This window comes from Anoplophora glabripennis, unplaced genomic scaffold, assembly GCF_000390285.2.
Source record: "Anoplophora glabripennis isolate ALB-LARVAE unplaced genomic scaffold, Agla_2.0 scaffold60, whole genome shotgun sequence".
In the NCBI taxonomy this organism is placed as follows: Eukaryota; Metazoa; Arthropoda; class Insecta; order Coleoptera; family Cerambycidae; genus Anoplophora; species Anoplophora glabripennis.
In genome coordinates this window covers 1490865-1514172 of record NW_019416238.1, presented here as the reverse complement: position 1 = coordinate 1514172, position 23308 = coordinate 1490865, and the positions used below count along the sequence as shown (strand labels likewise).

Here is a 23308-nt window from a genome sequence, read left to right as displayed (position 1 = left end):
GATCAAACCATCAAGGTTTTAGGTACTGAAATCTACGAAAATACTAACTTTTTTATATATAATTCCACATGTAAATATTCTTATAACATTTACTTGCTTAGTCCTACATATAAAATTGTTTACTTTTATTTATAAGTACGTGAAAATAATTCTTAAAATGTGGGGTTAGAATAACAGCAAACGCATGTTTTACAAACGTTTTTTTTTAGTTATTATTTTATTTGAGTAAATTTAAATGGTAACAATGAATAAACAAAACATCAAGGATTTTATTTTTGTGCTTACTTTTGTTCTACACGTTTTACTTTTAAAGATTTCAGTACCTAAAAACGCCAAAAATTTCACTATTTCTCGGCCAGGAATATGGCCACCTTAAAACCCCCGCTACTTGGAGGCAGTTTTTGGGGCCAAGGGGTAGATTTAGGGCTTTGTGCCCATTGAGACTTTTGATCTACATGTTAAGAACTATCGATCTGCGAAGTTTCAAAAAAATTGGCCGAAAGCCACTTCCCATAAGAAAAGTGCGAGATCCTTTGTGCTAAACTTTAAAATGTTCTCATTTTCTCCTTTATTCTGTTAAATTGCTTCCAATTTAATGCCATCACTTATTGTTAATTAGATAAATTTTAATTGAAAGTGAAGTAACTGAATTGTGTATCAAGTATAATATTTTAAAGCTTAAGAATCATGTTAAGAAAAATCATTATTTTTGTTTTTTTTTGTTGATTTTGACAGAAGGGATCTGCTTTGAATGTTCGTCACAACATTGTTCGTATACCCTGTATTTAATTATTAGTAGGAGCTAAAACTACTTAAAACGATAATCATTTGTTGTCAAAATTATTAGCAAAATACATTAATACATAAAAATTATGTATACTTAAAAAATAATCAAAACTTTGTTGATATAACCACTACATCTCATGCCAATGTCCTTCTAGGTATCAGATATCTTCTCATTAATATATTGTGGACTGAACGGTCTTTCAAAAATTCTGTAAATCCATGATTACTACTTGTAAGAAATCGTTGTGTAAGTAATAAATACTTTGAAATTTTTGCTTTTAAAGAAAACTGTATTTTCTTATTACCTAGAAGTATGTCTTAATTGTAATTTTTGCTTAATAAAATAAATTTTTTTAAAATGAACTAATATTAATGATTCTAACACAGACAATATTGATTATCGCTCCAGACAGCGCTTGGAATAGGACAAAAGTTTTAAATTTCCGAATTGCCGACAGAGTGAACCGCCAGCAGAATTTTAGGAAGAATCAAATCCAGCGGTCGACATTCCTACGCGTATCCTAGCAACGCATAGATAATAGTAGATAATAGTGGCAATATTGTCACGCGTACGCTCGGATTTATTTTGTACACTTTTTTATCAAAGCCTATTTTTTGTATTAGGTACTATATTTACTTACTTAAATGTATGAAGTAGTCAATTTCAGATGATCAGATTAGTGTCTAGAAACTGAAATCTTTGACGTGATAAAATACAGAGTACTCAATACAAAATATGTGATTCCCTACATTTTTACGCAACCTGTATAATGCATTTTATAACATAAGTGTTAATATTGTATCAAATTGGAAGTCGACGTACAAATCTAAAATCATTAATTTCAAGTTTTTGAATTCTCCCATTCCAAGGCGAATTCATATAAAATAAATAATAAATTAGGTAAATTCATAGTTTCAATTCTAGCTTATTTATTTTATTTAACATTTAACACAAATGTAATTTCCAAACAAAAGATTAAGTTTTATATAACTCCTCAATTACGTAGTTAAATGCATTAAATTTATTTGTATGCCCAGTTATTACTTGGCAACACTGCCACCGCTAGAACTGCCCCACTATTACCGAGTAGAAGAGTTACCACGCTAAATTTTATTGCTGGATGTCAGCTCAGACGAGCATGCATCCTTTTGGGGTTGCCAGTTTCCAGCATTTAACACGCGGTCTGAAACGGTAACCTATATTGTCTTTGATTCTAATATAACATTTTATTTTTATGAATGTAAATTTCTTACAACGTTAGTCCTTATTATTTTTTTTTTCTAAGCACTAAAGCTAACAGAATAAGAAGGTAAAATATAATATAAATGCATTCTACATGTTACGAATAAAGCAATGAATAAACTAATTCAGTTTCAAATTTATGTTTGACATTAATTAATTTTTTTAGTTCTCGGAGAGATTTGTCAAAAACACAGCGATTGTCACGAACCTCTTCGGGAAGCAAGTCGCTTGGAATGCATTTTAGGCGAATGCAAATGTAAATCTTTCTACACAGAGGTGAATGGGTACTGCATAAGTAAGTATTTGTTGGAATATTTTTAAATAACATATTGAACTTCCAGTTTTACATGATCAAAATGAATTTAATTCCCAATGGCGATGCCTTTCTGCCTCAATATAATATAATAATCCAATATTTAATGAAATACTATTTATAGTTCTTGTTTAGTATGATTTGAGGGCAATATTGGTGACTTCTTTAAAAGTACGAAACTAGATAGACGCAAAAAAAATTTGTGTTAGTTTTTGAATTTACTTTATACATATATTTGTAGACATAGTTGCACTGCAAATCTTAAGGCGGATTTTCATTAGTCAATTCATTGAATCTATATTGTTGAAATAAAATAGATTAATGTAAACATCCGTTCAACGCTATTGCTCAATAATATTGTGTTTCAAAAAAAATGAAAGACATTTCTAATTTTTGTTGATTGATAATGATTCAATTAAATTGAACAGAGCTTGACCGTGAAAACAAATGTTCAGTTGCACTAAAAGGCCATTGTGTGTTTTTGAGATTCAATTTTTGTGAAATACTATTTTCGGGCAGGCTGTACAATTCAGTTCAGAGATGAAAACGAATCTCCAGTGGCTAAATATATTAAAATTACTTGTAATTTAAATCTTGCAGGAAGAGCTTAATAAAGTAATCTTTTTCTGTATGACACTTTCTGTCAAATTTCTTTTCATTTTCTTAAATAATTTTTATAGGCATCCAAGCCACCTGAAATTAACTCTACTAACAACTTTACTAAAGCACGTTCATATATCCGTTTTAAGATCCATTGTCTGACCCACCAACGACGAGATTTTCTTTTTTCCTATTTCTGAAGGTTTTTAAATATTCACACATAATATGAACGCCAGCTAGCAGCTGTTTTTAATACTGATACTTTCTAGACTGTATATTCAATGTTCTTGATTCATGTGAATGAATTTTACTTTCAATTCTATGTCCAGCTGCGTAGATTCAACGATATTGATCAATGAAGTTGACTAATGCGAACCCGCCTTTAGGTACTTGAGCAGAGAACGCATTAAGGTAAGTTCATGCAGTAGCGATTTGCGATTTGCGGATTTCAATTTAATTGGTTGAAATAAAATATTTTTGACATCAATTTCTTCATTTCAATATATTGCGAGAATCGCATAATTTAAACATAGGGGGCGGGAAAATAGAAACTGTTTCTTTTTTTGGGGATTATCGCAATAATTTTGATTAACTGCGCATGTGCAGTCCGTCCAGTTCCGTCATTCGCAAGTAATTAAAATACTTTTTAGTGTCATGTAATCTCATTTCCATTACCAAATTATGATTAGCGCCCTGGGGCCTNAACTGATACTGAATACTGCTTCACAGAACAAGAATTCTCAGCGCTGAAAAATTTAGAACTAATTTTGCAACCAATAAAGCTAGCCGTAGAAGTTCTATGCCGCCAAGATTCGACATTGTTAACAGCTGAGACAACAATAAAATTCATGTTAAGAAAACTGGAAGAACTTAATTTACCTTTGGCTGCAGAAATGGCTGAATCTTTGAGGCAGAGAATTTTACAGTGACGAACAAATTTAACCCCCACCTTGATATACATACAAAGCACTTCGAAATACATGGATTTAATTTCGTTGAATGATGATACTTTTGGCATGCCAGCAGTCTGTTATTAGAAATGAAATATACCTCTTTCTCAAATAGCAACGCAAATTGAACATGAAAATCTTTCTACAACACTTTCATTACAAGAAGAATTGGAGCGCACTTTAGTCAGTGAAAATATATGTATTACAAACACTCCGACATCTGATATTAATTCATTAGATTCACTTATCAGAAAGGAGGTGGCCCTGTTGGAATCGGGAGGATCTAGAGGAAAATACCTTGACTTGGCATATAACTGTTTAAAGTCTGTAACACCTACTAGTGTTGAGGCGGAGAGAGCATTTTGGGCAGCGGGTTATCTAGCCAGTGACATTAGAAGTAACTTAGCTGACCATACCTTAAGTACGTTGTGTTTTTTACGTAAATATTTCCAACAAATTGAATAATGTATTATTTCTTTAATAAAAACATAATTAAAAATGAAAAACTAATATTTCTTTACCATCATCAATCCAAATATAAAAAAAGATAATATTGCATATCAGACAAGCGGGATCCCGCAAATACCGGGATCCCGCGGGAGTGTAACTATTAATCTCGTTAATACCGGGATTATGACTTTAAATCGGGATTGCACTCCCTAATTGTGTACGATTGCCAAATGCGACTGATTTTGTAAAAGACCGCGATCAGCTCAACCCAGAACGGACCGCGATGCGACGGGACCGCGAACACCTACTGCGTTTTCTGCTTTATAACACCTATTTTGTTTTTTTAGTTCTCTATATCTACTTTTCTAAAATGTTCGTGATTTATTTATCTCTTCATCTCCAATTAATAATTATTAGATATGCTTCTTTGTCAGAAGCCTGTATAATAGACTATTCTTTACATAGTTATTAACTGAATTGTACATACAACATATTTTATTAAAAGGGATAGAACTAATGTCAAAATAGAATAATCAAACGAAAGATTTATCCAATTGTGCGTAGGTAATTTAGAATAAAATAATTAAAAATTTTAGTATAAAGTAAAAAGATAGTGTTGCAAAATCATTGGCTGCTATCAAAATGCATCTAATGCTTATCTGAGGATTTTTACAAATTCAGACCAGTCTTTTTAGTAAAAAGGAAAAATTGCCTTTTCAATAATCTAACTACTTAAACTTTTAAATAGGTATCATAAAAACTTGAAACTTCTGCTTGGCATCCATATGACATAGAATGTTAACCCTAGGTAATAAACCATGAAGCCTTGTCCCATTGTTAATGAAATAGCATATAAAGAGTTACTTCCTAAATAATATGATTTTTATTGTCTTCACATAGAATTTGTCCTTAGACTTTACTAATTTTGTAATTTGTAATATTTTTGTAGTATACTACTCCTGCTGTATCCGTTTCACTATAAGTGTTTATTATTATCGAATTTATCATTTTTTATCGGTACTTAAGGCGTTATATTGTGAATAAATTTTGTGTCTATTAATAACATATATCTATTCTGTTTCAGGTTCATCGGAGAATCAGATCCATTCATTGATAATAATTATTTTTCATGTGGTATTTCTACGGATATTCTTATAGTACTTCTACTCCTTCCATATTGTTAATTTATAATAATTTTATGTGAACATGTTTGTCTGCATAGAATGCAATGTTTTTTATTTGTGATTTTAAAGGAATGTTTCCTGTTGGTAATATTTTTATATTATTAAACATGTCTTTTAATGTGTTCTGGTTTTATTTATAATATATTTACAACTTTTTTACCGTAAACCAAAGCTTGTATTTGTAATTAGGAAATGAAATTATTACCGAGTAGCTTGGAATTTTTTAAATTAAAAAAAGAATTAACTTGAAAGAAAATTCTTCGTCTTATAAGTGGCGAATTTCCTGATAATTTTGAGCCTTAGTATTCCCAAGGAACTACACAAGTATCTCATTCTAAGTGAATCAACAATATTGTACTTTGCCTTTCCAAAGATAGCCAAACCGAACGTTACTTTTAAGTAAGTGCAGTTAGATCAGCTATGCATCCGTTCTACCGGTACGTGTCACATAAAATTAAAAACTTAATAGGAAAGCAGGATTAAGGGAATCCAACTAGATCTAGATATCCCAATGAGTTTAGACAACATTGTTCACAAAAGTGCCAAATAAAAAAGCTTTGGAAGAAAGTTATTGAATTCAATTCAATTCAAGATTTAATTCAATTTAAAGTTACCTGTTTATACCAGTCTATCTGGTTTTAGGCAAGGAACAAAAATGTCGACCAAACTTTGGCATATATACAATATATATATTTTACTTTCGATTGGTAATAAATTTATCCAAAAACTAAATAACTACATTCATGGAAAAAAAAATTAACAACTTTAATTTTTTATTAAAAATAGCTGTGCAGGGAATTGGATGTCGACCAAATAAAGTTTTGTTTACTAATACATTATAATAAATTAATTTTTTAGGCAACATTGTGCACGTCCTTGTTTTATATATTCCTCCTAGAACAATATGTGATACATACGATATTTTATTTGATGCCCTTGAATCACTTTATCACATTTTCGATTCTAATATTTTAATTTTAGGTGATTTTAATATTCCTGATACGTCAAACCTCCAATGCTCTGTTAATAAGTCATTAAATAATTTTATGCAATTTTTTAATTTAACTCAAAAGAATCAAATTTTAAATAAAAATTATAGAATTCTTGACTTAATTTGTAGTAATTTTGATGATTGTGTTGTTTCTAGAACTGATGATCCACTTTTGAATGAGGATGATCATCATCCTGCACTCATAGTCACATCTACACTTCCATCTACCAATGATAATGCGTTTCCGCTTGAAAATAAGCACATTTTAAATTACAAAAAGTGTAATTTTAATTTATTATATCAGGAAATTACTAATTCTGATTGGTCATATCTATCCAATTTTAATAGTGTAGATGATATGCTAAACGAATTTTATAATGTACTGAATTTATTGTTACACAAATACGTACCTATAAAAAAGGAATCTTATGGACATTATCCGGTTTGGTTTAGTGGCAAAATTATTAATAAAATTAAATTAAAAAATAAACTTTGGCGTAAATNTTCGAAATATCTGAAAATCTTCCGAATATCAATAGGTGTCTTACTAATACAATGATGGGAATGTAAAGTTGTCTGATTATAAAATTTTGATAGCAGTTTATTAATTTTAATTCTTTATTATATTATATATCTATTATATCTTATATTAACAATAAATTACTTTGCATTATTACTAGATTAGAAAAATACAAGTACAAGTACAAATTGTTTAATATTGTAACACTTGTTTACTTTTAAAGTATTGTGATAATAGGAATCAATATATATATGTATTTCATTTTATAATGAAAACTATCGTGGTTGTATAGAATCAAACCTCAGTTGTTCACACCAGCGCGCAACGCCCGAATAAGGTTGATTTTTATATCTATGTGCTAGCTTGAATACATTTGTTTAATGAATTGTGAATTTGTGAGGAATATGCCATACTCGTTTATGTTTATAAAAACCCATGCGCGCGGCGTTTCCAGCCTAATTAGAGGCTGTGGTTCCTTCGAAGTGTGCCTTGTAAGTTTGTATGGGGTCTTACCTGCGCCTCGATGGACATATACTGGTTGGTGTTGAGAGACTACACCAGGGGTCGGCAAGTAATTTTAGGTGGGGTCCGGACACTTTTGAAATTTTTTAACGAGGTCCAGAAAAAAATTCATATTTCTTACTAATTTTTTATTTTCATTTGCATTAAGAACTCAAATCAGTCCCAATTGTAAAATACCAGAACAAATGATAAGGGTGGCACTCAAACGTAAAAAAATATTTTTTAAATAATTTATTTGGGTAATTTATATTTTAAAAAAATTTTTGGCGGTCCAGTATTTTACCTTCCGCGGTCCGGATCTGGACCGCGGTCCGCCAGTTGCCGACACTTGGACTACACTAATTATTGCTGGGGACGTTTTTTATGCGCATGAGTTCATATCCGCTGGAAATTTTAAATTCAATTTAAAATTTCAAAAAAGATGTTGACATGTTAGAAAAATTACTTCTAGCTATATGAGGTATAATTACATTTTGTCAAACACATAATAGAATGTTACTTGTGGTTAGCAAGTGAAATATGATAATAGCTTTTATATCTTATTTGTATGGTATTAGTCTATAAAGTATAAATTTGTTCTTATTTATGTTTCCGATTTGCTAAAAGTTGAACTGTTGAATTGTTTAAATTTTTAGGCAAGTGTTCTGAAACGTTGCGATTAAATTTTAGGATAGTAAAGTAGTTTCAATTATACACAAAAGTGGTGGATCCATTTTCGTTTCATTTCAAAGTTATACGGCTTTGAAATTTTTGGAGTAAATAAACAGAATTGCATTCTTAGATTAAACAGGAACTAATTTTAGTCAGCCAAAAATGTTCAAACAATGATATTGTTAAAATGTCCTCTTCGTTGCTGTCGAAAACTTTGTGCAAACATGAGGTTTGATGAAGACTTTTTTCTTGTAACCATTAAACAACTTTTGCCTTTTAAGTAGTGTTTATTACATGCACAAAACACACATATGTATTTACAAAACAAATGATTTAAAATTACACAAGTTTATCCAATATTTTATTTGTAGAAGTGCTCTATAATGACTAAAGGCCACTTAAACGCACGGTGAAACTAAGTAACAAATGTTTTATTTTTAAATAAATGACAAATTTCCGAAATATAAAAATGTAAATTGAAATAGAAATTTCACAAAATCATAAGCGAGTCTTTATTCTCTTGTTCCTAATATATTTAAATACATGAATATAATAGTTTNACTACTATCATATTTCATAGATGCAACTGTAAAAGTACATACAAAATTCTGAAAATGAATTAAAAATTATGTAACAGTGGTTATGTAATAAATCATTTAATTCTTGTTGTTTTCGCGTTTAAAATTTTGAGTCAATCGACAATATTAAAGCAAATAATCTAAGATATGAAAATATAGATAATATGGTACACGCTTGTTCATCTATTTAAAAAGTTAATTTTATGAAATATCTGGAAATATGTATATAGCTTGATCAAACTAACTTGTCCATGAGAAGCGCAGATTAAGAAGAGTGTCCACAGTAGGAATGGCAAAGACAGGAGGCCTTAAGAGCACATAGGCAACCAGAAATACATTTTTATAGATTTTATTACACAGTTTGTCTAAATATGAATTAATGCACAAATAACATACTTTCCCCTATTTTAACACAGATTTCCTATAAAATGGACTCAAGTTACTTTTCGATGTAAAGAAATTTGTAATTTACGATGCCGCTTGTTCAAAAATGAAAATCTGCGTTAAAATGGAGCAGTCTTGTTATTTGTGCATTAATTCATATTTAGACAAACTGTGTAATAAAACCTATAGACATGTATTAATGGTTGCCTATTTGTTATAGAGCCCTCCTTAGATTAGGAAAGCCTAATGTAAGGAGCCCTCTTAATAGTACGGCAGGTACCTTTTGTGCCAAAGGTTTACTTAGGACTGGTAAATACAGTTGAATATGAATAGTACAATTAGATCAAAATTTAAGATGAAGCGAACACATTGAACAAATTATTAAAAAACTTCGTATACTCTTTTTCAAATTAAACATATTACAGGTTGGAAAACAAAAGTTCGATGTCACCCATTGGTTGTGTCAATAATACTTACCTACTACAGAGGATTGTCACTTGGAGTGAATAATATGACAAAATACTATTCTAAAAATATAATTTCATAAAAACCTTATATATCCCGCAAAATTATATTATGAGGTTTATATTATTATAGTTCATTAATTTACATTGTAAAAATAACAAGATTAGTAAAACCAATGTTTTACAGATTATCAAATGAGAACTACAACAAATATTGACATTCAGATATCTTTACTTAAAAGATCACATCTCCAAAGATATAATTTTTTTGTACTAAAAATGTTTAAATTAATTAAATTTGATTAAATAAAATTTAATTAATTAAAATTATTTAAATTTAATTAACTACGTACAATTTGTGCAAATAACAAATAACATGTGAAATTAATGTAAATCTTAAAACTAATAAATTTCCTCAATTTAGTATACAACAAAAGGTATACAACAAAATTTATTTCGTTTCCACTGTTGCCAGTATAGAGATTGAAGTTTATTAAACATATTGATTTTCAGTTGGGCTGAAGTTACTAAAATCCTGAAAAGAATTTTGTAAAAAAGTTTTGGGGTGTCCGGAAATAAAACGGCTATACCTATAAAAATATTTAACTAGAATTAAAATTTGCATTGAATGCAAGCTTCAGCCCGGCGAAAGACAATTTGACTGCACTTATTTTGAATATTACGTTTTGTGTTACTTTTTGGTTTATATGCGCACTTGCTACGTTACCAGGCTAGCACTGGAGCTCATTCTCCGTCTGAGGTACCTGCCCTATCATTAAGGTCTCCTCTCTTTGTCACTCTTACTACGGACTCTTTTCTTGATCTTCGTTTCTCGCGGATAAATGAATTTCATCAACCTATATTATATTCTTCGACAGAACCCCTTGCTTTACCATTACAGGACTCATAAACGAAATACATGTCAAAGTACTTTCTGTTTCAAATGCATTATATTATTGCATTATTTTTTTTGTGAAAGTTCAACGGAAAATAATCTCGAATAAATAATCTCTAGTGTTTTTGACGTAATCGACAATAATGTATTTTGTTTTGTGTTAGCCATGGCACATCTTAACAACATCCTTGAATGGAGTTATACAAGTGTTTTTTGGAGAGTTATAATGTTTTAGATTATAATATTGGGTTGACGAATGAATCCCCTTAGTTAGAAGACATCACTTTCAACACATTTAATAAAAAATAAAAAACAAACATGTCGATAAAATTAAACACAATTCGGGTAATGAAATTATAAATAATATCGTCAAAAGTGTTATTTTCAATAGCTTTTTATTAACATTGATAAAAATGTAGCTAAATAAATTGCACTGCCTAATACATACCTTCCTATAAAATTAAAGCAGTTTCAGTCGGCAGATGATAACACATTCATTAAAAAATAATTCTGCTTCAACTGAGGATAATAGTATCATACAAGGTGTATATAAAATCCTCCTGAAATCATTAAAACAAATTATTGATCTCATATTTTAATTTAATGTGATTTCCAGTGCATGGAAATTATATCTGTATAGTAATTTTAGTTTAAAAAATTGGTCAACTGAAACTACAAATTGTACACCTGTATCTAATGCAAACATACTAGAAAAATATTTGAAAACAAGATAGGTTTAGTCTTTAGAAGACGAACATATTCAATAACCAATTGTATTTTAGATGTACAACCTACTACCTACATACATTGACTAATGAAATAATAAATCCATAAACTTTCTATATTTACGGATTTAACTAAGATATTCGACAATATTGGATAATATATTATTACAAAAACTACAAGGTATTGGAGAAAAAGGATATGGTTAAATTTATTAAAATATTACCTAACAAATCGTAAACAAAAAGTTAAAATTAATAAACATATAAGTAAAGGATTAGAAATTGAAGCAGGTATTTTTAAACCTATGCGTATTTTAATAAACATGAAATTGCAAATTTACTTAACAATGAGATTTCTTACGTAGATAATACTACTATCATATTTCATAGATGCAACTGTAAAAGTACATACAAAATTCTGAAAATGAATTAAAAATTATGTAACAGTGGTTATGTAATAAATCATTTAATTCTTGTTGTTTTCGCGTTTAAAATTTTGAGTCAATCGACAATATTAAAGCAAATAATCTAAGATATGAAAATATAGATAATATGGTACACGCTTGTTCATCTATTTAAAAAGTTAATTTTATGAAATATCTGGAAATATGTATATAGCTTGATCAAACTAACTTGTCCATGAGAAGCGCAGATTAAGAAGAGTGTCCACAGTAGGAATGGCAAAGACAGGAGGCCTTAAGAGCACATAGGCAACCAGAAATACATTTTTATAGATTTTATTACACAGTTTGTCTAAATATGAATTAATGCACAAATAACATACTTTCCCCTATTTTAACACAGATTTCCTATAAAATGGACTCAAGTTACTTTTCGATGTAAAGAAATTTGTAATTTACGATGCCGCTTGTTCAAAAATGAAAATCTGCGTTAAAATGGAGCAGTCTTGTTATTTGTGCATTAATTCATATTTAGACAAACTGTGTAATAAAACCTATAGACATGTATTAATGGTTGCCTATTTGTTATAGAGCCCTCCTTAGATTAGGAAAGCCTAATGTAAGGAGCCCTCTTAATAGTACGGCAGGTACCTTTTGTGCCAAAGGTTTACTTAGGACTGGTAAATACAGTTGAATATGAATAGTACAATTAGATCAAAATTTAAGATGAAGCGAACACATTGAACAAATTATTAAAAAACTTCGTATACTCTTTTTCAAATTAAACATATTACAGGTTGGAAAACAAAAGTTCGATGTCACCCATTGGTTGTGTCAATAATACTTACCTACTACAGAGGATTGTCACTTGGAGTGAATAATATGACAAAATACTATTCTAAAAATATAATTTCATAAAAACCTTATATATCCCGCAAAATTATATTATGAGGTTTATATTATTATAGTTCATTAATTTACATTGTAAAAATAACAAGATTAGTAAAACCAATGTTTTACAGATTATCAAATGAGAACTACAACAAATATTGACATTCAGATATCTTTACTTAAAAGATCACATCTCCAAAGATATAATTTTGTTGTACTAAAAATTAATTAAACTTGAATAAATAAAATTTAATTGATTAAAATTAATTGAAATTATTTAAATTTAATTAATTACGTACAATTTGTGCAAATAACAAATAATATGTGAAATTAAAGGAAATCTTAAAACTAATAAATTTCCTCAATTTAATAGGTATACAACAAAATTTATTTCGTTTCCACTGTTGCCAGTACAGAGATTGAAGTTTTTTAAACATATTGATTTTCAGTTGGGCTGAAGTTATTAAGAAAATCCTGAAAAGAATTTTGTAAAAATGTTTTCGGGTGTCCGGAAATAAAACGGCTATACCTATATTGTAATTAGGGTATTTATTCCAATTAAAAAAATATTTAACTAGAATTAAAATTTGCATTGAATGCAAGCTTCAGCCCGGCGAAAGACAATTTGACTGCATTTATTTTGAATATTACGTTTTGTGTTACTTTTTGGTTTTATATGCGCACTTGCTACGTTAGCAGGCTAGCACTGGAGCTCATTCTCCGTCTGAGGTACCTGCCCTATCATTAAGGTCTCCTCTCTTTGTCACTCTTACTGCGGACTCTTTTCCGTTTTCTCGCGGATAAAATGAATTTCATCAACCTATATTATATTCTTCGATAGCACCCCTTGCTTTACCATTACAGGATTCATAAACGAAATACATGTCCAAGTACTTTCTGTTTCAAATGTGAATCAATGGATTATTTTTTTTTTGTGAAAGTTTAACGGAAAATAATCTCCAATAAATAATCTCTAGTGTTTTTGACGTAATCGACAATAATGTATTTTGTTTTGTGTTAGCCATGGCACATCTTATCAACATCCTTGAATGGTGTTGTACAAGTGTTTTTTTGAGAGTTATAGTGTTTTAGATTATAATATTTGTGTTGACGAATGAATCCCCTTAGTTAGAAGACATCACTTTCAACACATTTAATCCAATAGCTTAATTTTAAATATCTACATTAGTAATTAATATTAATACTCATCATTAAATTTAACAGTTAACTTGAGCTTTTGTTTATTTAAGTCATTTATTAATTTTAATTTTTTGGGGTCATTTGTATTTCTCATTTAGAGGCTGTAACTTCCTTAGCAATACATTTTTTACAATTCCACCTACAACAATTTGTTAATCCAAACCAATTTTTTTTACGAATTCAGCTAGATACTTTTTTCTGTATAATCTTATACATGGAAGCTCAATGTGGACATTGTAATTAGTAACATACAATGAAGATAATGTTGATGAGACTATACATGTATGTCCAAAAAGTCTGGAAACACCTGAATAATTTTCCAGGTAAATTATTTTTGAAAAATGTTAAGGTCATTCTTGTAGTAACTTTTGACGAAGAATTCAATGGTGACCTTGGATTTGACCTTGACGATTACCTTGAAGGTTACTTCAAGGTTACCTTCATTTTTTAAATGGAAACCCCTTTTTTCGACATCGGCAATCGAAAGAGCGGGACATTTTACGTCCCAAAACTCTAAGGTCATAAATCAGGGTTGATCTTGAAGCTCATTCAACGGTTATTTATATTTGAGGGCTGGATATTTCCGAAGGACGCAGTTTATGAAAATAGTAAAAAGCTCACTTTAATTATTTTGTTTAATTGCAATTAGTGGTGATCTCAAACTCGACCTTCTTGGTGTCCTTCAAGGTCATTTTTTTTTACTGAAAATCTCATGTGACGGCGGCAATAAAAAAGCGGAAGTTTTCGTACTTTTATTTTTAGCGTTACCCAGGAACAACGACGTGGACGTAGTAATTTCTGTTCCCTTTGGGGTGCTTTATTATCGTGAATCCCCTTGCCTCTCACGTTTGGGGTGCTTCATTATCGTGAGTCACCTTGCCTCTCATGCTTGATTATCGTGAAAAAAAGTAACCTTGAAATGATCTTGAAGGACACTAAGAAGATCGAATTTAAGGTCACCACTAATTGCAATTAAACAAAATAACTAAAGTGAGCTTTGTACCTACTATTTTCATCAACTTCATTCTTCGGAGATATCCAGCCCTCAAATTTAAAGAACCTTTGTATGACCTTCAAGGTCAACCCTGATTTATGACCTTAGAGTCTTTGGACGTAAAATTTCCCGCTCTTTCGATTGCCGACGTCGAAAAAGGGGGTTTCCATTAAAAAATGGAGGTGACCTTGAAATAACCTTCAAGGTCATCGTCAAGGTCATTATTGAATTCCTCGTCAAAAGTCACTACAAGAATGACCTTAACATTTTTCAAAATGTATTTACCTGGGAAACTATTCAGGTGTTTCCAGACTTTTTGGACACCCGGTATATGGAAATATAGTGATGTGAAATAATTTTGAAAATTATCAGTATAATCACCTCTCTAAATATAAAGATGACATTCCCGGATATCCTCAGAAAGTACATTTAAATGTCACAGACTTGTTTGTTTTTGCTTAAAATCCATACGAGCCATTAATTGTGTATTTAAATAATGTTAATTGGAGATTCCTAGGCGTATGCAGATAAAAATGTTCGGGAATGGTCAGCAGTAATGGGATCCCACTTTGTATATTATTTCTTTAACCATTCAAGAAATTTGTTTTCTTATGATTTTGCGACAAAGGTCTACAATCAATCGTGTTCGTAATTTATCTGAGACGACTTGTAAACCTGCCTTAATTATTTTCATAAATTATAATAATATAACTATAAGAATAGAAATAATAAGTGGCTAATCTTTTGATACGACCAACATTGGGTATAACAATTTATAAAGTAAATGGAAAAACAAAACCAATCAGCTCTATTGTTTAATATTGCGCTAATAGAATGAGGACCTAGGTATGTTTGATGTTTGACTTGACATTTCTTATACATTGATATATGTCCTATAAGAATAAACTGTTTTTAAATTTTGAATTTTGGACGCTGTCTAAATTAGATCAGTTTTATTGAGTAAATTTAAAAATACAGTGCATCCAAGTTGAGTTACATTAAGTTTAGATGCTGCTCTAGGGTTAGTTTAACAGAACAATAGGTTGATTTTAATATCTCTAAAATATATAAATTTTATGTTTTGATTCTGAATCAATGTATTTAAAATGCGTAATTTCAATTTTAGTTACTTACCACAGATGTCTCCTGGATTCACATTGTCAAAATATAAATGAAAATTCTTTTTGCTTTGACAATGATAACAACAGAGTGGGAAGGTGTAAATGCATTGATGGATATGAACTTCTAAGTAGAAACAGAACCTTTTTCGCTTGCCTTCAAAGTAAGTATTTATTCTAACTGTATATGTATACTCGGCTGTAATATTATTTGATCCAACTTCTCCCTTTTTTAGATGCAGGTTGGGAAGAACCTTGCGAAAAAAATATTCAGTGTTACTCTACTTTGAGTACTGATGCAGTATGTGATGGTGTATGCAAATGTGCGGAGGGTGCTCATCGTTTCACAGACGGAAGGTGTTATCAATCAATAAGTAAGTTAAATTTAAGAAATAAAGTTTTAGATCAGTAATTTTAGTATAAATGCCGGTACGGTACTATTAAGAGTTTTTCTTTGTAACAGAATATAGTTATAAACTCAATGATGGAAATTTAGATGCAACAATAACTTTTGTTGTACCCAAAAAATATATATTTCAAAATAACTTCTTTTGTTAGATGTTCAAAATACGTTTTTGTTTAGTGTTTATGCTTTTACTTTGTTTTCAAGTTTACTCACTTGCGAAAATATGCAAATGCGACTGTTATAGTTAACGCATGACAAAACATTTTTAAGTCAAAATATCCGGAATTTCATAAACATTCATAACATTGTAAATTAATTTTATTACAAGTATGGTATAGATATCACTATTTTCTTGTTACAGTTGCAGATATTTTATACTTTATAGAATAGGTAAATTCGGTGTTAACATCTAGATGCTCTAGATAATTATATCTCTTTGTCTATTCATCTGTTACAGTTAGAAATGATCAAAATACATCTAGAACGTCTATGTAGATATTAATACCGAACTTGCATTACCTGTATATAAAGATTGCTAATTATAGATAAGGAGTAACAGATAACACAAATACGTAGACCTCCGAAATTTGTGATTCACTTATTTAAAATGACTATTTCAGTAATTTATTATCAGTTTCCCATGAGTCAGCATTATTAATAGAATACCTCTGTTGAAGCTAATATAATATATGCATTTCCTATTGAAATATATGAAAAACGAAAACTATGAGAAAATCGTCAAGATGTCGATATTTATTCAATGCGAAAATTTTTTTCAAAAACCTTTCATTTAGTTCTTTTTATGCTATGATGTTTGCCTTTTTTTAATACGCTCGTGCTCCTTAACTAAGGTTTGCTATTTACCATTTAGAAATCACGGAGACTTTTCCCAGAAAAACGACACTGATTGTGCTTGCCACCAAGAAAAGAAACCTAGATGAGATGGGGGATGGAGGTGCTCACAATTGATGGGAAACCTGTCGAAACAAGCTGATTACTTACACTAGTGACATCGGCACAGCTACAATTTTTGTTTGGGGTGGTCCCATGGCTGCAAACACTCCAAAAAAAAGGTCAGTGACTTACCGATATGAAGAAGGTGATAATATTAGATCTGTTTTTCTGGGGAGAGGCTGTTTACACCCCTGCTCTCCCTTAGCTATCTACGTCCATGACTAGTAAGTAGTCACCGTGCTGGTAAAGTCAGTGTTTAATATGGCAGAACCTGAGCACTGAAGACGAGGATGTTACACTTGATGTAGGAATGCACACTTCGATAGAGAGATCTAGGCTTCTTTATAGTGCCTAAGGTTCAACCATTGTAAGAGAAAAATAAATTTTGGAAATAGACTGATCTGAGAATAAATACTGTATCAGTATAACAGGAATGTCTTATTAAAAGTTAAATATGCTACTACTCTATATCGTGATCGAAAGAGTAGTAGTATGGCAGCGTACCGTGTCAAAAACAACCGGTGCAGGATAGTAAGGAATTCTCCATTGTTTGAGGTAACATGTCAGCCAATGCAAAATTTAGTTTTCACAACCTTTTTGAGATCTGAATGGAATAGGGTACCTATCAAGAATAACAAAAGTTGAAATACGAATGGTTCCAAAAGAGACAGTGGAACAGAACTATATGATGAGATCTAAGTGGCACAGAATCTACAGCCTTTAGGCTCATTATTTTTATCGAAATTATTCGCAATTGCTAATTGAATTGCCAAGTACCAATACGATTCGGCAGTGTTGGGTGCCAAGATGGGTGAACTGAAATAGCAGATCAATTTGAAAACAAGGCATCTGAAACAGTTTTCCTAAAACCAGAGTCAGCGTTTGGCGTTCCTTACAGTACCGCAAAGGAAATTTTGGAAAGATGGATTTTGGAAAGTTAGATTTTGGAAAGAAACGTTGTAAACACTGGGACTCGAGACCAGGGCAAAAACAAGCGGATGGAACTGGCTATTTTCTCGTGGAAAAGAACAAATAAAATGCCATTATGATTAAGATCAGGGTTTGCACGCTTGTGAGTAAAGGATAGGTAAAAACTCTGGAGAACCAACTCAAAGGTTTAGATAAACAAATTGAAGTTTAGAATATTAATTGATTCAACGCATTCTCATATATCTAGTTCTTGCACCACAAATGATTTTTTGGCATATCATTATTATTAATACGAATATTTCTCTCCAACTCAAATGGAAATGTTATATTTATTTAGCCAAATGATACAACAAAAATATTTTAATATTTATTGTAATTATTAATGTTAATATTTGCAAACTTCTGTTACAGCGTTATCTTCAATAAAAATGATAGAAATAAATTATCTATCGATTTTTTGTTAAAGTACAAATTGTCCTATCAAAAAAGGATTGAACGTAAAATTTAACAATACTGTTAACAACCAGTTTGTTTGTGCTCGATATATGACAATTTTTTTTTCAGTTTAATGCGAATAAGTTGCATTGAGACGAATAACATTTTTATATCTTAAATTGTTTGAAAAGGGATTTATATAAACTATTAACGGAAGGAAAATAATAAAAATTTTCACCGAGAAAAATACTTTTTTAATATAATTTATAAGACAATGTTATTAATGAGTGTTTCAATATGTACTTGTATATGTAATTTATATTAAAATCTAAATTTTTTTTCTAGGGTTAGGAGATTTTTGTCAAACAGGGGGCAACTGTCTACTGAGCGACGGAACATTCGGCAATTGCATTGATGGAAAGTGCGACTGTAAATTTGACAGACAAATTCCCACCGAGGACGCTATGAGTTGCGTGGAGGCTAGAAATTTAGGAGAAATTTGCGACAATAATGATCAGTGCTCCTCCATACCATATGCTGTTTGCAGAGTAAGCTGTAGATGCGCACCTGGATATGCCTTATCACGAGATGGAACAAGGTGTCTGGAAAGTATGTAAAATAATACCAAAATTTATATAATAAGACAAAGGGATACTGTAAATAATTGTGTTATTAATTTTCTATGTCTGTTCCTTATTTTATCAACAAGTTTTCTCGTATTCCATTTTTTGCAGACATGTACATCAGTTATAAAAATAGGTAATAGTATAGTAAGTTATTTCCTTTATTTAAATTCGTAGATACTATACTGAAAATAACGTCACCTATTTTTTATTTATAAACATACAACTGTGTCAAGGATAGGAACATTTTTAAAGAATAAAGGATACGATTAAATGTATTAGTCACTTTAAGTCACCATTAACATAGATTAATAATATCCCATTTAACAAAGAAAGTTGTGCTACAAAGAGATTTTTTGATGTGGGTGGAATATAACATGGTTTTTAATCCATTACAGTAATGTGAACCTCCTGGTATTACCATGATATTAATTTTAGTCTCAACTGGAAAGGGAAATCGATTACACGTTAGTTTAAAAATACCACTATTAGCTTAGTTATAAATTCACACCAGCTGGTGTTACTATGTGTAGGTATATAGACCAAAAAAGGCAATGTCAATCAATGAACTTCTAAGGCCTCTTTTTTCTTAGTTTCAGGTTAAATTATCAATGTAGTTTATAAAAATAAATATATTGATACATGGAAATAATTAGAAACCATTATAATTTTTAATACAAACAAAATGAATTATAAATTAATTCCAATAAAAAATTAATAACAATATTAATAAAAACAATCGTTTATTAAAACTTATTTAAGGTGACCCAGAGTGGGTATCGCTCTCCATTTTCCTGATATTTTTTGAAAATAGTGAAGAATGTGGGTATAAAAGTTATGGGACTCCTACATTTTTTGATAGAATATTATAAAGACAATTAGTTATACAGGGTGTCCCATCGGGAACTGCGTTGATCGATGTCTAGGAAAATAATTCTCCGAAATATTTGAAAATTTGGCTACATGGCAATTTCCCTGGGCGAACACAACTAAAATATCTAGAACTCTCCAGCGCTTCTGGTTATACCGGAAATCGACACCAATTTCGTTATTTTAAATGGGACACCCTATATATTAATGCATTTTCGAATTCTAAGTGAAATTTGAGGGCCACTTTATTAAATATTCCCTATACTTAGGAGTTATAGAATTTGAGATATTAATATTTAAAGAAAAAATTTGACAGGTGCAAGGGTCCGTGGAGATGCTAGTAACTCTTTTTAGGAGCATGATATCGAGTGGATTTTTGGTACCTGTAAAGGGCATAGGTAACACTAAATTATGGTATAACAACAAATTAAAACATTTAATAGTAGGTGTTTCATTTTTGCTGTTACATTTTGATAACTTCAGATAGCTATAACTTTGTTAACTTAAATGGAACACCCTGTATTTTTTTACTCTGTCGAATGCAGATTAAAATTTACTTTCAAGCCATATAAGTATTGTTAGGGTTGCCATTACTACTTTTAGAGATGTTTGCTATTTTCTTTTTTTTGGACAGTAGTTGCTCGTATCAGACCTGTTGTCAAATTGGCCATGACCAGAAACACTTCAAAAACAATTGAAATAACTTGACATTTGTCAAGTTAGTTGTTAAATTATTGTTGTGTCGTGAATAGTTTTTTTCGGAAAATTTAAATAAAATTGCCTGTGGATCGTTTAAATTATACTAATGAGGATTATTTTAATTTATTTGTTATTTATGGAAAATGTGACAAAATAATTTCAAGAACATGTGAAGAATTTGCTGCTTTTTCCACTACTTTCTTAACTTATTACTTCATATTTCGAGAAAAAGCAGAATATAGAAAAACAATTTTGATATCCATTTAATCTTCTCATAGAAACAATAATGGTACTTTTATTTCAGCGGCGACGCAATTTTTTGATCCTTGTGAAGAGAATGCCCAATGTTCAGAGTTCTTACAAGGAAGCTTTTGCAACAACGGTAACTGCACCTGCGAAGATACTCATCATGGGTATGGTACTAGATGTACGAGAAGCGCAGGATTAGGTGGTACCTGCAGCGGAATGGAAGAGTGCATACCAGATCCGAGATTTTCAAATGTAGCGAATTGTATTGATGGGACTTGCCAGTGCCTTCCAGGTACAGTTGATGAAACTATAGGCTGTAATTCTTGCAGGGTATATTATAACTTGCCCATTATTAGTGTCTGCCTTTTGTATTTATTTTCACATATCTATTAATTTAGAGTACATAAATATTCGTTGTTAATGTGGCTCACCGACGGTAGTATTTCTAGATCTACAGGAAACTATTAGCCAAATATTTTCTAATTTATTATTTACCAATCCATTAATTTTACACTTATTAACCTATCACAATGTAGTAGTAATTATTGTCACAGTTAGAGCAGATGATTGATTCATAGAGTGTAATAGTTTAGTGTATAATTATACCGACTTTTGTACCTGTAATAAAATACTTTTTTTATCTCATTTTTATTAAATATGTCCATACAGGGTGACTCATAAATTGAGTCATATTTTTTAAAAGCATTTGGAACTATTCAAAACAATAAGTTATTAAAATTATGCTTTTGAATAATTCCAGAACAAGGTAGATATAGATAATAGAAGAAAATAAGCTGGGCTTAGCAAATAATATAAGCAAGTCGATCGCCCGTATACAAACACCTAATGTTTATCGCTTTTTGTGGATATTTTTAATTTCTGATCTTGTAAGTTCGTTTCAGAGTTATCGTGGATTTTGGAAAACATATCCTTAAGATATATTTTAAGAAAATGTGTGGGCACCTGTGGTCAGCGTTATTCTCATTGGGTCTTTTAAGAGATGAATATTATCTGGAATTTTTGCAAAAATCATTTTCCGGCTCTTCTAGAGATATGCCTCTAAACGTCAAGAAAATGAGATTGATACAAAATGGAGCACTAGTCCATTTTAGGCGTAAAATGCGAGAGTTAATATCTAGACATTACTTTTCGTAATAAGTGGGAGGGCCAGCCAGGTCCGCTTTTAAAACGTTAGTTAAAACAAGGGAAGAACTTACTGTTCACATAGAATATGCCGCTGATACAATTAGAAGATCCCTATTATTTTAAAAATGATATTAAAAAAATTCTATAAAAAAAGTTCCCCTGTATGTATCGCAAATAAAAAAGAATTAATAAGCTTTCTACATCGATATATACGCAATATCTTTCAGAATTTGAGAAATGAATGCACACTTTAATTGTGTACATTCCAGTATATTTCTGAAACAAAATTTATTGATATAATCTTACAACCAGGTTAGAAACATGAATTGCAATATTGGAAGTGCAACACCGTGAAGTCATTCAATACTTTTTAGATAGATAATTATTTTAGTGTGTTAAGAGTTAACAATATTCATGAAAATGCAATTTTTCTAAGTGAAAGTAGTGTCAATGTTTTTATCTAATACTGAGTCAATCTTATAAACATGAGTAAGCAACTAAGGCGTTGTGGGATGAAAGTGATGTCATGGATGTAGGATAGATAAACTTAATTTGAATTTACTTCAACAATTGCAACCCTTAAAATTAAGGGTGTTAACTAAAATCGAGAGTTACGTTGGAATCACATGTGGTATTTACAAACCTCACATGCAAATACGCATGCACCATAATAAAGAAAAGAAAATGCTAAAAATTCATTTATTCAGTATGTTCGTAGCGGTATTCCTTTAGCCCCTGGAAAAATGAAGAGAAAAAGAAAACTAAATCAAAAATATTTTCGCGCGTACTAGAACAACTTACTAAATAATTTTAGAAAAATCAGGAATTGCTTTATTATACATATGATACGGATTCAGAAACATGCTGTATTCAAACAAAAATAAAAAATATATATAACGATTGATATTGAACAGAAATCTGTAATAATTACAAGACAGATGATACATACAGATGTACCCACCCAGAGATCCGAACCAGGTACTGCTCATTTCTGGACCAAGTTATCTTCACTATGATTAATGATGATGTCCAATAAATTTATGGTTATATTGTTGCTCCTATACGCGTATTCCTTATAATATATTATCTTGAAATCCATTAAATTATAAAACATGTGGATTAATCAAGTGTATGAC

The 23308-nt window shown here is 30.4% G+C and overlaps 2 protein-coding genes across 2 annotated transcripts in view; both read left to right on the top strand.

The window, feature by feature from the left end:
- The window catches only part of LOC108917962 (prion-like-(Q/N-rich) domain-bearing protein 25), a 38163-nt gene extending 32655 nt beyond the window's left edge, over positions 1-5508 (top strand). The window contains exons 5-6 of the mRNA XM_018724788.1: positions 2196-2324; positions 5427-5508. Coding sequence (XP_018580304.1) covers positions 2196-2324; positions 5427-5500 — 203 coding nt within the window. The 3' untranslated portion in view covers positions 5501-5508. The remainder of the gene's footprint in view (positions 1-2195; positions 2325-5426) is intronic.
- An 8493-nt stretch (positions 5509-14001) lies between these two features.
- On the top strand, positions 14002-21671 carry LOC108917961 (multiple epidermal growth factor-like domains protein 10). Its single transcript, XM_023455750.1, has 5 exons — positions 14002-14071; positions 15869-16024; positions 16097-16234; positions 18931-19194; positions 21082-21671. The coding sequence occupies exons 1-5, from the start codon at positions 14002-14004 to the stop codon at positions 21417-21419; spliced, it is 966 nt and encodes a 321-aa protein (XP_023311518.1). The 3' UTR covers positions 21420-21671.
- Positions 21672-23308: the final 1637 nt, after the last annotated feature.

Bases quoted from the DNA above. Each gene is read 5' to 3' on its own strand.
- LOC108917961 (XM_023455750.1), top strand. From the start codon at position 14,002: ATGAAGATAATGTTGATGAGACTATACATGTATGTCCAAAAAGTCTGG. The intron at 16,235-18,930 runs GTAAGTTAAATT...TTTTTTTTCTAG, and splicing joins AAGGTGTTATCAATCAATAA to GGTTAGGAGATTTTTGTCAA. The intron at 19,195-21,081 runs GTATGTAAAATA...CTTTTATTTCAG, and splicing joins TGGAACAAGGTGTCTGGAAA to CGGCGACGCAATTTTTTGAT.